At 44.8% G+C, this 17,211-nt stretch overlaps 1 protein-coding gene across 2 annotated transcripts in view; it reads left to right on the top strand.

Annotated features, from left to right (window-relative positions):
* Positions 1 to 1,354: 1,354 nt before the first annotated feature.
* Positions 1,355 to 17,211, top strand: part of ITK (IL2 inducible T cell kinase) — a 44,189-nt gene continuing 28,332 nt past the window's right edge. The window contains exon 1 of one of the 2 annotated variants that reach the window (XM_075131236.1): positions 1,355 to 1,670. In XM_075131236.1, the coding sequence (XP_074987337.1) occupies positions 1,533 to 1,670 (138 nt within the window). In that variant the 5' untranslated portion in view covers positions 1,355 to 1,532. The remainder of the gene's footprint in view (positions 1,671 to 17,211) is intronic. The other variant, XM_048862014.2, reaches the window with a different exon arrangement.

Raw genomic sequence — 17,211 nt, 5'->3', positions numbered from 1 at the left:
GCAGAATAAAATTAATTGCAATTAATATCAAATAAAACAATGAATGCTGTACTGATTGTATTAGTCACTTTCCTATTAATGTAATAACCCCCCCCCCTTTTGTTTTTTAATTCACCTGAAACTGCTACAGATTTTCCAGTCCAGCCACAGTGGAATGCTGCAGAAGCAAGCAGCTCTTGGTTCAGTATTTTGGTCTACCTTGCTGCAGATTACATGGGCCTTGATTGCACCTAGAGTATGCAGCATGTATATTCTGCCTAAACTTTCTTGGAACATTCAGCAGGAGATTAACTGCCTTCCACCAGGCTGCCTCTGGAACATTCAGCAATCGGTAAGTAGTTAAGTCATTTCAACGCCCCGTGCCTCAGTTTCCCCCAAAGCGCTTTGCGATCTACTGATAAAAAGCACTACAGAAGCTCTCGATGTTATTATTATTAATAATCATCCACGACACTATTTGAAAGGTACAAACAAACTTCATTTTTACAGCAGCCCAAATTATAGAATGAGTGGAACTTCATTTATACCGCATGGTATAATTGCTGGGATCTGCAAGTCCCTTCTGCTCACATGCCAGAGGCTTTGTAGTTACCTACAGAACGTCTTTGAAATGCTTCTAAGGTGTGGCAACAAGTACAGTGCATGAGGTAACAGACATGCTGTAGGCAGGGCCGTCCCTGGGGGGCGGGGCCTGGAAAAACCCCGCCCCTGCCCCCAGACCCCGCCCCCACTCCACCCTTTCCCCCAAACCCCTGCCCTGCCTCTTCCCACCCCCGCCACGCCCCCGCCCGCCTCTTTCAGGCTTCTGCCTCCCCCCTGAGCAACACCGGGAGCCGGTGGGGTGGGGCCGGGTCTCTTGCTGCTGCCGCTGGCTCCAACCCCCCCGCCCCCATTAACCGCCCAGGCCACCTCTGGGCCCCGCATCCCGAAGCGCCGGGCGTCCCCAGAGCGCAGGGACCGGAGTGGTTGCTCCAGTCGGTCCTATGGACTGGACGGCTGTGGCTGTAGATAACACAGACAGTGCCATCCATCCGGATCAGGAGCGTGAATGTGTGAAATCCTCCCAAGGGCACAGAGAAGATGCTGTTTCATTATGTCCCATTATACCCTAAGCAGGTATCACTGTCTTTACTAAGTGGGGGCCGAGTAGACTAGGTATCTAATCACGCCCCATTTTTTTATTAATTCCCGATCCTTAAACATCACATTTGTCAAGCGTGCCCATCAAATATTTATTTTTTCCACAACATTCACCTTAGAGTATCTTTCAGCATGTGCTGCTCACTTGATGACTTTGGAGAGGATGTGGTTGTGGCTTTGACAGAAAGGAAGCTTTACAGCACTGCCTAGATGACAGATGGAAAGATAAGACCCCAAGCACCTACACTGCCTTTCAAACTCTTTTTTTTCGTGTGTGTGTGAAAAAAAATCAACTACCTTCCTTCTTGTTACTCTTTCCTGGACTTGTGCTGGGTGTGCGGGTCTGGGACCGGTGACCTGGGTCCTGGAAGAGAACCGTGCCCTGCCGAACAATGAATAATTGTGTTCTCCTGGAAGAGCAGCTGATCAAAAAATCCCAGCAGAAGAGAAGGACCTCTCCCTCCAACTTTAAAGTGCGCTTCTTTGTTTTAACCAAATCCAAGCTGGCTTACTTTGAGCATCGCCATGGGGTACGTGAGCCATTTTCTCTCGCATTTTAGACTGCTTCTGAGTAAGAGTATTGAAAGGAAGGGGGAAACTGTATATGTTGTTAAATCCCATTAACCCAGTACTTCTGGTCCCGTTACAGCAATGTCTACTCAAACTAGCTATTAGCTGAGGGCCCAGCACTGCATTCCTTGCCTCCCCAAAGCTTCCACATGGGTCAGTGGGGGTTTGGTGTGTAGAAGGAATGGAGGATCAAACCTGGTTTTATCAAAGAAATTTACAGCAATCTGACTTAACTGCCATCATACATGATGTCTAACAGATGCTATACTGGGCAATCCAGATGGATACTGCTGTTGGTGGATAGCATATTCTGATCAAAGTTATAAAGTCGAATGAAAGTGATTCCCGCTATACATTTCAATTTCATTTGGAAAATAAGACAAAAACATTTTTTCCACTGGCTATTCGTTTACAGCAAAAGGTTGATTCTCTATGAGGAGACCATTCCAATGCTTGTTAACCAAAACTCCCACTGTCAAGTTCTAACAGGTTCTGTTGTTTTCGGGAGTAGGTTTTAAGAAGGGATCAGATACGCTCAAACTCAGCACGCTTCCCTATGTCTGTTTAGACCTGATTTGTTAAATATACCTATGAAAAGAATTAGAAGCTAATGTGCATTAGTAACCTTTATGAGTGCTTTTATCAAAGCAAAAATCCCACCCCTTCTTCTTTAGTACCTACCGGGGTATACGATGGGCTCCTTCATCTGCTATTTGTAACCTTACGCAGTTTGTTTGCCGGGGTTATCAAACATGGATCCCAATATGTTTCTTTACATTAAGGGTTAACATTTATTGCTGCCTATGAGTGTCGTTTCTCTCCAGTTTGCACGGCCATATTTCTTTTGAATTTGTAAGAATACATTAAGGCAACATATTAGGCATGTGTTTTTAAAAATACAATATTTAAATTATAAAAACCATTATTGCTGTCTAAGATATATATTTCAGTTTGACTGAGACCATCTGTGCTGTGGTCCAAATGTTGTCATTTGAAGAGTTAGGATGCTATTACAACTACTGAGCATGGTGAGACAGATACAATTTTCACATGTGCCTAAGTGATTTAGGAGCACCAGTCTCTCTGGGTCTGATTTTTCAAAAGCATTTAGTTGCCTAAAGATGCAGATAGGTGTTTTTCAAAATCCCCCTACATGCCTAAGTTAGTTAGGTGCCTAACTTCCATTAATAGGCACCTAACCTGGTTTGACACTTTTGAAAATTCCATTAGGCATCTATCTGCATCTTTAGACACCTAAATGCCTTTGAAAATCAGACCCATTGACTTTCAGTAGGACAAAAGCATAGTAACTTAAGTACTTTTGAAAATTTTACCCCCTAGCATCCAAAACTTTGATGAGGCAAAAATGGGACCACATATAGGGTCCCTTACAATAAACATTTTGAAGCAAAATTTTCAAAAATATGTCTGTTTACAAAAATCTGAGTATACCAAGATAATTACAGCATATTTGGCGTGAAGACCTGAGGTGCTTACCTACCTCAAGTTTAAATATACTGAACCCGAGCTTTAGTGGGTGTAACTTGACATAGTTCCATTTAAGTCAATAATACTATCCTCTGAAGTCAGTGGAGCCATGCTGAGTTAGACCAGCTGAGGAGCTGGCCCACTGTCTATCACTAGGTTTCTCTGCTGGAGGCATGTATATACAATATGCACATGGCTATTCATATATATGTATATGTACATATCGATAAATATAGGGCCTGATACTCCACTGTGTTACATTGGTTTCATGCCAATGTAAACCATCATATCAGGTCCATTCTGTTAATAAACCCCCCTGGTGCAAAATGGACAAGAAATTAGTGCAGGTAAGGACTAATAACTCCGAAGATTGAAATCCTCTGCGTGTCTACAACAGAGCAGGTAATCCTGTAGAGGCTTCAGCATTGCCCCATGGTCTCCTTTCTGGGGAGACTAACTCTAGGGCTGAAGCCAGTGCTACACACCCTTTCAGTCTTCGCTTCTCTGCTCAGTCTTCCAAGGACTGGACTGACCCCACCAATTCTTTTCACAGGCGGTGGGCCAATTTAGAATTAAAATACCTGCCTGATATAATGGTTTACCAAACTTCTGAAATCAATGAATACATGCCTCAATGTGAGGGTCTCTTCAGATGTTCATCGTAATCTTTTGGCAATGAATATGAACAGAGATTTTTCTAGAACGTATCTACAAGCGTGGTACAAAGATTGACTGTGTTTATTCCTCCCTTTGGGCTCAACACTACAAGGTACTGTGCACCCTGGCCCCAATCCTGCCAGGAATAAGCACATGCTTAACCTCAAGCAAAGCACTTAAGCACATGTTTAACTTTAAGTGCATAAGTAGTCTCACAGATTTCAATGGGACTGCATACACTTAATGTTAAGCATGCCCTTAAATGTTTTGCTGAGCTGAGACCACAGTAACCAGCCCCGAGCAGTATCAAGCCCTTTTTATGTATTACAATGCTCACAAGTATAAAAGGACATTGAGCAAACCTGTGACAGTTAAAGGGATGAAAGTAACTACATCGAGGAAATATTCAGGGAGAAGTCTGTCAGCAGTATCCAATGTTACAGTCACCATAAAGGCAAATTTTTAAAATAATTGTAATGGCTTTTTCTATTATAAGACAACATTCCAGAGACAGAAAGGTCTATTCTCCCCTTGCTCTGAGTGCGCAATTGCCATCAATGCTAATGGAAGCTATTTACATATATCAGTCAGAGAATGAATCCCAAAATAACTAGCAACAATAAGAAGCTGTGTTTTCTGAAATTCATTATACAGTGCACAATGCACAGCTGTCTTAGCATAAAGCAGAGCCCTGATAATAGATGCATGAAGTCCATCACAAGTTCTCTTATTATAGTACGCAAATCACTTCTAAAGGCAAATTTTTTTGTTGCTAAGGACCGATCCTACAGCTACTTATGCATGTCAGTAGCTGTACAGATGGGAGTAGTCCTGTTGCGTGCATTGTAACAACTTCCGTGAGTTAGGTTACTCGCATTAGGGACCAATCGTGAAAACCCATGTAAGTAACTTTATTCCTAACAAGTCTGATGAGACTACACCCATGGTTAAAGTTACTCATGTGAGCAAATGTTTGCATGGCTGGGCCCTAGGTTTGCATTATTGAGAGGGAAGCAAAAAAGTGAATCCCTTGAGACATGTTCCCTTATGGTCAAATTTTCAAAGGTATTTAGGGGCTTGTAGACATGGACTACAGTGGGATTTTCGAAAGCACCTAAGCAGATTAGGCACCTGTCTAGAGCATAGGTGCTGGACCTATTTGTGCTGGGAGTACTGCTGCACCCCCCGGCTTGAAGTGATTACCATTATACACAGGGTTTACAGTTTGGTTTAACGGCTTTCGCGCTCCCACTATACCAATTGTTCCAGCAACCCCAGTCTAGAGGCAGATAGAGCAGAAGGATGGTGCAGTAGTTAGGGCAAAAGCCTGGAACCTAGTAGACATGGACTTAAGCCCCTGCTCTGCCACAGACTCCCTGTGTGACCTCGGATGAGTCGCTCTGTGCCTCAGTTTCCCAGATGTACAAATGGGGACACTAGCACTGTCTCCCAGGGATGTCCTGGCAAACAATATCCATGTGGCAAGCACTCATGGAAGAGTCTGGATCTCTGCCTTATTTGCTGATACCTTGCTGGTAGAATCGTAGGACTGGAAGGGACCTTGGGAGGTCATCTCGTCCAGTCCCCTGCACTTATCTAGACCATCCCTGTCGGGTGTTTGTCTAACCTGTTCTTAAAAACCTCCATTGATGGAGATTCCACAACCTCCCTGGGCAATTTATTCCAGGGCTTAACTACCCGGACAGATAGGAAGTTTTTCCTAATGTCCAACCTAAAACTGCCCTTGCTGCAATGTAAGCCCACTGCTTCTTGTCCTATCCCCTGAGGTTAAGAAGAACAATTTTTCTCCCTCCTTATAACAACCTTTTATGTACTTGAAAACTGTTATCATCACATTCCCTCTCAGTCTTCTCTTTTCCAGACTAAACAAACCTATTTTTTTCCGTCTTCCCTCATAGCTCATGTTTTCTAGACCTTTCATCATTTTTGTTGCTCTTCTCTGAACTTTCTCCAATTTCTCCACCTCTTTTCTGAAATGTGGTGCCCAGGACTCGACAAATACTCCAGTTGAGGCCTTATAAGCACGAAGTCAAGCAGAAGAATTACTTCTTGCGCTTTGCTTACAATACTCCTGCTAATACATCCCAGAATGATGTTCGGTTTTTTTGCAACAGCGTTACACTGTTAACTTACTATGACCCCCAAATCCCTTTCTGTAGTACTCCTTCCTAGGCAGGCATTTCCCATTTTGTATGTGTGAAACTGATTGTTCCTTCCTAAGTGGAGTACTTTGCATTTGTTCTTATTGAATTTCATCCTAGAATCATAGGATTGAAAAGGACCTCAAGATGCCATCTAGTCCACTGCCCTGCACTCAAGGCAGGACTACATAATAACTAGACCATTCTTGACAGATGTTTGTCTAACCTGTTCTTAAAAACCTGCAATGACAGGAGATTCCACAATCTCCTATTCTACCACCTATTCCCAGTCAACAAATCTCCATGTATTTACAGAAACTTGTATTTTCATAACAGTTTGTATTTGCCATGGACGTGATCAGAGATAATGTAGACATCAGTAAGAGGAGCTGAACAATGTTTTATCAGGCATTAGATGGTAACATGAATCCATACCAGGTCATCAGTTTTTAAGAAGAGGGCATGATCTGGCCCATGCAAAAACGTGAAGATGAATGGTTATTTTATGAAATAGCTATGGACAAAACACCCTTATATTAGAAACAAAAGCACAAGAAAAGGGAAGGAGGCTGTTTCTATGGTATAAAGCCTGCCTTTGCATTGGATAGATTACTTTCAACGTCAAAAAGCCAACATACCTTTGCAGGGCCTGATTCGCTGCTGCATTAGTCCTGTTTTAGGCCTGTGTAACTCCAAATCCGATTGAGACCATTGCAAAGCTGGAGTAACGCAGTGGTGAATCAGCCCATTGTTTGCTAAGTGCTTAGAGTTGCAGGCTCAGATCTGGTGTAAATCAGCATAGCTCTGTTGACTTCCTCCTGATTTATATAACTTCAGTGGAGCTGGGCTGGTTTGTGCTGGCCGAGGGTCTGGCGCACAGGATTTAAACTAAGTAAACCCACCTTTTCTGTAATGGGGATGCCTGCCGGCAAGCCGACCACATTCATCCTCAGTGAAAATTTCAGCAAGTAACTTCGCAACAGTGGAAGATTTTTGGAAGGAATTTGTTTTGATTAAAGTCTTCGTTGTCCCCTGAGAGATGACATTTAACATTGGAAGGAAAATTGCACAAATGTCTTGTTTATAGAGGTGAGCTCAGTGAAACATATATCATACGGCACATAGCACAATAGGGCTCTGATCCTGTTGGGGCCTGAAGCTGCTGCTGCAACTCAATCTTGCTATGATTGTTATTTATTATTATTCCCATGAGCGTTTTCTAATCTGCATTCAGATGAAACATTTCAATTCCGATAGAGGAGGCTACCCTGATTCAGTGTCTTCACGGAGCTCAGGAAGCAGCATGTGTGTGTCTTTCCTAATGGAGAGCTCCTGTTCCCTCCACTCCCGGGGGGGCGGGCGTTTCACGGTGGGGTGCCCTAAAGCAATTCTCTGCAGATTCCTGGAGGGACAACCGAGCAAAGGGCAGCTAGTCCCCTGCCACCCTGCTCCACAGCTGCAGAGCCCAGAGCACCTGCCGAGGGGCTTCCAATACTCTGTGGGGACTGGAGATGGAGCAGCAGAGGCAACCCTCCCCTTTTGTGCCCCAATTGCCCAGGCCCGTATCCCCAGCCCTGCCGCTTACACAAACGGAGGAGATCTGGTGCCAAGGGATGGTTAGCCACACAGTGCACGGTTTGAAGCACTCCATGTACAGAATACCCCCAAGTCCCACGCACATCAGAATACAAAACAGAACAGGAAAGCAAAAATGAAGGATGCCGTTGCTCAAGCAGGAAAGCAGAGGACAAACTAGCAGCTAAGATTATTGATTCCAACGTAAGTAGAACTGTCGAACGCCCAATAACAAACCAATTGAAAGTTCTGCTATTTGGAATGTTTCCTAGGACAGATATCTATGTCTCAGCACTGGCCCACACTGTCCATGTTACCATCTTTTCATGTGTCAGATAAACAACCATATATGAGTATTAAGAAGGTAAATGTATCATGCGAATCAAAGCATCAGCACAATAACTCAGAGTCTCCTGTAAAATCTCAGTAACATCAGTGATATGTCTTCCACCTTCCTCTGACACATTTGGTACTGGCCACTGTCAGAATTAGGATACTAAACTAGACAGATCATTGATCAGATCTGATAAAACAATCCCTACATGCCTCATAAAAAAATCTTGTTTGCAATACGAGGCAAAATATTTAATCCTGGGCAAATATTATCTACTCATATCATCAATATCACCTTCACTAAGAGGGTGGTGAAACACTGGAATGCGTTACCTAGGGAGGTGGTAGAATCTCCTTCCTTAGAGGTTTTTAAGGTCAGGCTTGACAAAGCCCTGGCTGGGATGATTTAACTGGGAATTGGTCCTGCTTTGAGCAGGGGGTTGGACTAGATGACCTTCTGGGGTCCCTTCCAACCCTGATATTCTATGATTCTATGATTCTATGATCTGTCAGCGACATCAGTCCAGCTTTCAGCACTGCTTAATTCTCTAATAATAATATCACGAAATCCCTGCGTGTATCAGTGCTACTAGATGGAAAGTAACCACATACATGGAATATTCAAGGATATAAATTTCATCAAAAACTCTCAGTGATAACATGTATTAACAGGATTGTTGTCATTGAAGTCACGGCGGTTTTTAGTTATTATTTAGAGTGTCCTTCTCCGCTGTAGTGTTACATTTCTGACATGGTTACTGACGGAGAAGGTCAATCTAAGCAGCAGTGTGAAAACCAGAGGCCATATTGTACCATCAATTTTTAAGCAGAATTTGCTCAGGCCAGCTCCCACTGAAGTCTTTCCATTGAGTATAATGGCAATTGGATCAGGCCCAAAGCGTGTGATGCCTGCAGGACAAAAACATTCCAGTAATTAACAAACATGCTGTTCGCCAGGCATGCTTAGGGCAACATTGTGCTTTTTTTCTGTTGTTCTTCCTTTCCCTCTGGATCCCTTTCATGGCCTGGACTGGCATCAGAGGGACTCTTCACATGCATGAAGTTAGCTGCATGGTTAAGTTCCTTGCTGAACTGGGGCCTTTTCCCCATTTTCCTCACTCCATCCTCAAAGGACTTGGTGACTCTTTCCTTCCAGCAGTGCAGAGTTTGCCGTTGTTCCCAAGGCAGCTGGCTAGCCAGAGCTGCTCCTTTACATGAGCAGAGTGTCTCTTAGAACTCAGGTCCCAACTGCCTTTTGCTGGCCCTACTTCACTGGTCTCCTGATGCTGATTTTAATAGGAGAGGAACTGGAACCAAAGCCCCAGATCTGACCACCCCTTAGCACTGAGAAATCCAGGTCTGAGCGTGGTGGCTTGGGCCCCTCTGTAATGGCATTATTTGTGGATTTTATTTTGTCACTTGACTTGCAGAAAGAACTATGGGTAACTGAAAAGAACATTGAAATATTGTGCCTGAGTTTGCTCATGAGGGGCATTTGTTTGCTTCTGTCCTTGGCTAAAATGACATGCCTGTATGGGATACTCCCTTAACTAAAAAAGAAAAGGAGGACTTGTGGCACCTTAGAGACTAACCAATTTATTTGAGCATGAGCTTTCGTGAGCTACAGCTCACTTCATCGGATGCATACCGTGGAAACTGCAGAAGACATTATATACACAGAGACCATGAAACAATCTCCTGCTATTACCAGCAGGAGAGTGGGGTGGGAGGAGGTATTGTTTCATGGTCTCTGTGTATATAATGTCTTCTGCAGTTTCCACGGTATGCATCCGATGAAGTGAGCTGTAGCTCACGAAAGCTCATGCTCAAATAAATTGGTTAGTCTCTAAGGTGCCACAAGTCCTCCTTTTCTTTTTGCGAATACAGACTAACACGGCTGTTACTCTGAAACCTCCCTTAACTAATATCCTGAAGGCTAAATTCAATTGTTCCTCTGTGGCCTGTGTATGGAGTGACCTGCATTGCAATGCCCCAGGACAATCCCTATGGAGGAATTCTGACTCAGAGTGCCGCAATTCCTTCTTTTGTTCCCCTCTTGCTCTCTGGGGTCCCCACTCCATACCCTTTCATTTATAATCCAGTTTTGTGCTCTATTTTGCAGTTTACCAGTTCAGCTCTTCGGTGTCACTCATTTCTAAATCTTCTTTAACCTACGAGATCACTCATCTTTCCCTTCTGTCTATCTCCCATCCTGTTTATCCCTCGTTACTTCCCCTTTCGCACCATCTTTTAGTTTTGGGAGGGGATTTCTGAAGCATTAAGTAAGTATTATAGTTTTTTCTTCAGACAACTTTAAAAAGTCCTCGGGTGAGCATTAGACACTTTTCATTTGCTTTTCGTGTTCAAAATCCTCACTGAAAGGAGAAGATGCATTGAGTCCCAGTCCATCAAAGCACTAACGCATACGTTTATCTTTGAAAGCATGTGTGCAGTTTCATAGACGTCAGTGGAACTGCTCATGTGCATAATGATAAGCACATGTTTAAGTGCTCTACTGCATCAGGTCCGACACTCTTTTTGAAGGCTTAAGCATTTCATCCTAAAATAACAATGTAATAATTTAGATCAGGTCTCAGTAAAGTTATTTAAAATGAGCTGAAAGACCTCTGCTCTTGTTCAACATTAATCTGGTTTTAAAGAACAAATAGACCCATTAGCATGTTCTATCTATTGACCTACCTACTTAGGAATAATGCTTAGCACTTCATTAGTGGCTAATATCTTGAAAGCTTTGCATATACATTGTCTCTACATCATTGTAATATCTACACTATATCTTATAAATATTTACCATGGTCATAGAACGTCACTAACTATTTCTTTTGGGATTAAGCCTGTGCATATACTGTTATAGACAGAGCAATAAGAACAAGGGATGTATACAATATATATTTCTGTATCATTTCCAGAGGTGAGTTTGGGTTCCTGTCTTCCCTCTGTGAGTTCAGAGAGAAAGGCAGCTCTATTTCAAATCACTTATCAAGCGTTTTCAAAACTGGTACAAATATATCTGTAGACACATTGATTTTTAATTTCAGCCTTTGCTTACTGTTTTCCAAGCATGCTCCCAGGAACAACACATACCGTTGTACTGTTGTGACTGGGTAACCTTGATGCACATGGATCAAGAATAATTTAAAGTGTGGTTGTGCCCGGAGAAGTGACTATGTAAAAACATCACCTTCTTACCGCTCTCTGTGTGCATTTAGAGTCACATCTGCTTACTTTGCTGACAAAAATAATTGTTTTCTGCTTTTTGCTCCTGTTAGCCCTGTAGAGCCAACTGAGCTAGGAGAGAAAGAGGTGACTTCTGTTCCTTCTTGTGTATCAAGGACAGAGTTGTTTACCATGTTCCATTCGTTTACACAATGGGGTCACGCAGGTGTAACAAGAATTATACAGCTATACTTTGGCCTGAAGAGCCTTGCTTTCAAGGGACGATGCATTTGAAGGAAAGAGCCCAGCTTGACTGTTAGGTTGAGCTTACAGCATCGACAGTTAGAAAATGCACTCTTTTGCCTGAAAACTGACCACATTGGACAGGGACACCACTGAAAAGCAATGAACATGGGAGCCCACAATTCCATTTTTAAAAATTCCCTTGGAGTAGAATTGCAATTTACCACTAACACATTATGGGTGAAGTCCCGGCCGTATTGCAGTCCATGGCAATGCTCCCATGGACCGGAGCATATAGCGCTCCTTAGTTAGTTCAGTGACGTTCAACCAACACTCTAGATATACTGGATAAGTTCATTCCAACCAGTCAGAGAACTGATTCCCTGCTTAATATTTGTACAGCCCAGCTAACACAGAAAGGGCAACATGTAAAGCTGTATATTACATGTAATGTGGAGAGGTTAAGTATTAGTAATAAATTGGATCAACAGGGGACTACACAGCGAGCTCTGCCCTCTCTTTGAGTCAGACGTGTAATTAACATGACCATTAATAAGAGAGCTAGATGTAAATCAAAAGACAACGGCACCTCCAATTACAACACACTTTAGAGGTGTGAGGGAATCTAAACACGTCTGCAGTGGATGCTGAGTGTTGTGGCCTGCTGCTATTCTTAATATTCTACTATACCTTAATTGCTGCTCTAAAATGTATTTCATGCACAGTCTCTGCTAGCTGCATACAGGTGTCACATGTTTATTTCTTTTTCTTGTCTCACAATAGCTCATGCTGCCTCACAGAAAGAACAAATTGTTTTGATCTCACCACTAGGAACCCACAATGTGGGAGACTCTAGCTTCTGCTGCTGCTGCATGCTAAGAACAGCCAGAGCAGTTGACTGGGATAAGGAAGGAGAGGTGACATGGCAGGCGTGGGCTGGGACAGTGTCTTGGCATTCCCCAGCCTGGATTGATCTTAGTGGAGAATCCCAATCACTTCCTCATCAGAATGGTTAATTAAGTATGATTGACTTTCATGCAGTGTCTTTCCTGGTCATGTGAACCCAGAATCAGCTTCATATCTTTAACTAAATTTATCTACCAATGTGATATATGCCATCATGTGCCAGCAATGTCCCTCTGCCACATACATTGGCCAAACTGGACAATCTCTATGCAAAAGAAAAAATGGACACAAATCTGACATCAAAAATTATAACATTCAAAAGTAGGACACTTCAGTCTCCCTGGACACTCAATAACAGACTTAAAAGTGGCAATTCTTCAACAAAAAAAAATTCAAAAACAGACTCCCAACAAGAAACTGCAGTACTGGAATTAATTTGAAAACTGGAGACCATCAAATTAGGCCTGAATAAAGACTGGGAGTCACTACAAAAACTAATTTCCCCCTGCTGATACTCACACCTTCTTGTCAACTGTTTGAAATGGGCCACCTTGATTACATTTGCCTCATTAGCACTACAAAAGTGATTTCTACCCCTTCTTGTCAAATGTTGAGAATAGCCCACTTCCACCTTAATTGGATTGGCTTGTTAGCACTGACCCCCACCTTGGTAAGGCAACTCCCATCTTTTCATATGCTGTGTATTTATACCTCCCTACTGTATTTTCCACTCCATGCATCTGATGAAGTGGGTTTTAGCCCACAAAAGCTTATGCCCAAATACATTTGATAGTCTCTAAGGTGCCACAAGGACTCCTTGTTGTTTTTGCTGATACCGACTAACACGGCTACCACTCTGAAACCTAAATATAGACAGTGACAGTTGCGGGAAAGGGGAGTTAAGAGCTTTATGCAAGGGAAACGTTTTGGAAGTCAGCGTTGAGAAGTAATTTCTGTATCTTTATCTACAGGCAGCAGTAAATTAACATTCCCCTTAATCAGTCAATCAATTAATCGTGTGCTCACAGTAGTGCCTCAAGTGCCCAGCCAAGATTGGGACCCCACTGTGTTAGACGCTGTACAAACAGAACAGCAGGCAGTCCTTCCCCCAAAGAATGTACAGTCTAAACAGACACAGCCAAGGACAGGGAGAAGGAATGTAACATACAAGCCGAGCGATCAGTGTAATGGCGGCAAACAGCATGTTAGTGCCCTGGTTTTTATTGTGGGGGGCTGGGGTTTAGTTGTGGGGGGGGGTTAGCTAACAGAAAAGGTGAGGGAAGGAAGCAGGGCAAGGGGACAGAGGGAGACGGGGCAGGAGGGGTCTGGAGCAAACTGCCAACCAGCCTACGGCAGAGAAAGTCCAGTCAGAGCTTCAGGAAATATTATCAGCGTCTGGTGGTCCCTGCTTAAACTGCTTCTGCAGCATCCGTCTCTGGTTGGCTCCTGCCTGCAGTTTCTTTCCCAAAGGCCACATGGCTGTGCGGAAGGGAGGTCCTGTCAGGGTCCTAGTGCACCTTCTGCACAGTTCTGGGACCAGGGATGCTGGTGGGCTGGGTTGCTCTGACTGGGCACCTCTCTGGGAACCAGTGAGGACTGCTGGGTCCTCAGCATTGCAAGCTATGCAGATGAATTGTGTGGGGCTGGGTGAACCCACTGGTTTCCGTTCACCTAGGTGAATCTTACGGGGGTGTCCAGTTCATATGGTTTTCAAACCCTCCACCCTCAGCTTCTGCTTGCCGGAAGAAAAAGCTCAAGGCAACGGTTCTGATAGAATCATTTGAACCAGGTGAGCTTCATGGAACAGCCTCAAGCGTCCCCTCTGCATCCCCGCGGGCTCTGAGCTCCCACCTGAACGTTATTTGTCTACACGACTTGCAACGTGTCCGTGCAGACTTTGCCCCACCTCCCCTTGTCATCTTCGGGTCTTTTCCCCTCTATCACTGTCCCCACCCAATCTCCAATTTCTGTGGCCCTTTACCTTACCCTGTGAAGACCCAGGTTATCTCACTGGACTACTCCACCCCATTGCCTCTTTTGGGGAGGCTGTCCAGGAGGCCTTCTTCTCCCAGACCACAGGCATCTTCTAGAGAAAAGGCAACCCAGCCACTTCCATTCTTCGGCAGCAGGTATGGGAATCCCTTCCTCAGGGTTGCTGCTGCTGCTTAGCTTGATCTTTGGCCAGACTCTAAGGATATGTCTACACTGCAATGAAAGACCCTCAGCACGGCCGCAGCTAGCGTGGGTCAGCTGACTTGGGTTCTTGGGACTCAAGCTGCAGGGCTATAAAATTTCAGTGTCGACATTTGGTCTTGGGCTGAAGCCCAGGATCTGAGACACCACGAGGTGGGTGGGTCCCAGAGCCCAGGCTCCAGCCCTAGCCTAAACGTCTACACCAGGGGTTGGCAACCTTTCAGAAGTGGTGTGCCGAGTCTTCATTTATTCACTCTAATTTTCGCGTGCCAGTAATACATTTTAATGTTTTTAGAAGGTCTCTTTCTATAAGTCTATAATATGTAACTAAACTATTGTTGTATGTAAAGTAAATAAGGTTTTTAAAATGTTTAAGAAGCTTCATTTAAAATTAAATTAAAATGCAGATCTTATCAGTTTAGTGTGATCCTTGCCTTTGCTTTTCCTTGCTGAGTTTTCCAATGTCTGGCATGTATTTGGATACTTTAAGCTGCACACAGGCTTCTGAGTGATCAGTTGTTAACCAGCTCCGAGAGGGACAGAGAACAGATTTCATGTGTGAAAATACCTGTTCACACAGGTACTGGATCCAAATGCTGAAAGCATTACAAGCGCAATTTTCTTCAAACAGTTAAATTTCACTGGCAGGGACGTCCAGCAGGTCAGAATAGAGGCCCCATGATCTCTCTCGGTAGCTTCATGTGCACTCTGCAGATCTCCAAACTTTGATGCCCACAATTCTGAGCTTTTTTAACTGAATGAGCTGCATTTCGAAATCTTCAACACCCATCCACTGAAATACAGACAAATCCAAGTTGCTTTTCGTTGAACTTTTAATTAGAAAAGAAAGCATTGGGCCAAATTGCTGGAAATCTTGAAATCTGTCAGAAAATTCTGATTCCAGTTCTTGCATGTACATTCTAATCTCAGTGTCCAACGCAGCGCGCTGGTCCACGTGGCGTGAGAGTGACGTCAGCAACAAATCAGGACTTAAAAATATCCCAGTACGGTGGCTCTGGAGCAATTTTTAAGGTGGGGGTGCTGAGCTGTGCCCCCTCTCGCCCCTGTCTGCACCCCTCACTGCCCCAGGCTGGGGTGAGTGGGCCACAGCTGGGGGCGGCTGCAGAGCCCCGGGCTGGTGGCCAGGATCCCAGGCCGGCAGTGGGCTGAGTGGGGCCAGCGGACAGAACCCCAGCTGGCAGGGGGCCGGTGGCTGGTACCCCAGGCCAGCAGCGGAGCCCCCGGATCGGTGGCCAGGACCTGGGCAGTGTGAGTGCCACTGAAAATCAGCTCGTGTGCTGCCTTAGGCATGCGTGCCCTGATCTACACTCTTGTTGTTAGCCCTGTAACCTGAACCCCAAGAGCCTGAGTCAGCTGACCCGGACTTTGAGACTGGGTGCCAGGTTTTTTTTATTGCAGTGTAGACATACCCTAAAGGTCAAGGATTCCTAACAACACTTCAGTATGGGTTTACTTAGCCTCCGTGAGAACTTAAAGGGCCCATCATCCAACAGCACCAAGAAGGTTTTCTGGTTCTATCACCACTTACTTGAGATTGTGTGAGGGATGATCCTCAAAGAGGTGGGCAGAGGGATCCGGTCAGGTGGGCAGAGGGAGCTGATTAGCTGGCCAGCCTCTTTAGCTGACAGACATGCAGAGCTAAAAGCCCCCTGGCCCTTCCTCTCAGAAAGTGACTAGCGGCAAAGGATCCCTGTGGGAGGGCTGATTTTCTGATGGAAGTTGAACCACCAAACCAAGTCAACCTCTGCTGCTGTGGAGGTGAATCCTGCCCCTCCAGCCCAGTACCACAGGGCCCTAGATACAGCATAACTGGTGCATGAGGGAGCAGGCTCTGAGGAGCCTGGGCAAGGGAGCTTCACGCCTTGCATTCATCCCTCTCAGTCCCAAAGTAGGGGGTGCTGGAAGCAGGACAGGAACAGGGGTGGGCTGGTAGCAGGACAGGAACAGTGCCAAGAGGAATATTCTGGCCCCCACCAATGCTGCAAGACCCTATTTTGCCCATTCAGGCTAAGCCCAGCAGGGAGGGTTCACCCCTTTGAGATCTACTGAAAGACTCAGTGACACTTTCCTTCACATAAGCAAATGTTGCACTCTCTACAAAACCCCAAACGGAGCTGAGAGACGCTTGGCTTTGGTTTTATTACAAAACTTTCTCAACACTCTTTCTGGACTCTTGTGTCGCTGAAGTGACACAGGCCCCGGTTCAGCAAAGCACTGAACTTCAAGCACCCGCTTCATGTTCTTGACTCCAGTGGGACTTTGTAGCAGGGGGGCCTCCACCTTAAAGCGCCCCCCACTAGCAAACTGGACAGCTGCTTCAGTTTCCCCTTCATTCCCCCTTAGAAAGGAATAAAGTCTCTCAGTGTCCAACTCAAAGAGCCACCTCTAGGCAGAGTTAATTCATGTACACATTCAGTAAGCCGCAGAACTTTCAGGATAAAACTTGTCTCAAAACCCCAAAGCACAACAGGGACAGTCATGGCAGTTATCTGTGCCCACTCCAGGGAGATCATTTCCAGGCTCCCCACCCGAGAGCCTGTTTCCACTCTGTTCACAGTTTCTTTGCCTTTGTTCTAAGGCTCCACTCTCCAGCCCATCCACCTGCGAGTTACCAATGACTTGCTACCACAGCCGCCAAGTCAGGGCTCTTAAAGAGAGCTCGCCACAGTATTCCACTCTCCAGGCGCCCTTGCCTGTGAGTCCTACCCCTGCTCCTGGGATCTTGTCTCCAGCATCAGCCCTCTTG

Source organism: Caretta caretta, chromosome 8 (assembly GCF_965140235.1).
Source record: "Caretta caretta isolate rCarCar2 chromosome 8, rCarCar1.hap1, whole genome shotgun sequence".
Classification (NCBI taxonomy): Eukaryota; Metazoa; Chordata; order Testudines; family Cheloniidae; genus Caretta; species Caretta caretta.
Note: the sequence above shows the minus strand (reverse complement) of the source record. Positions and strands in the feature narration are given on the sequence as shown.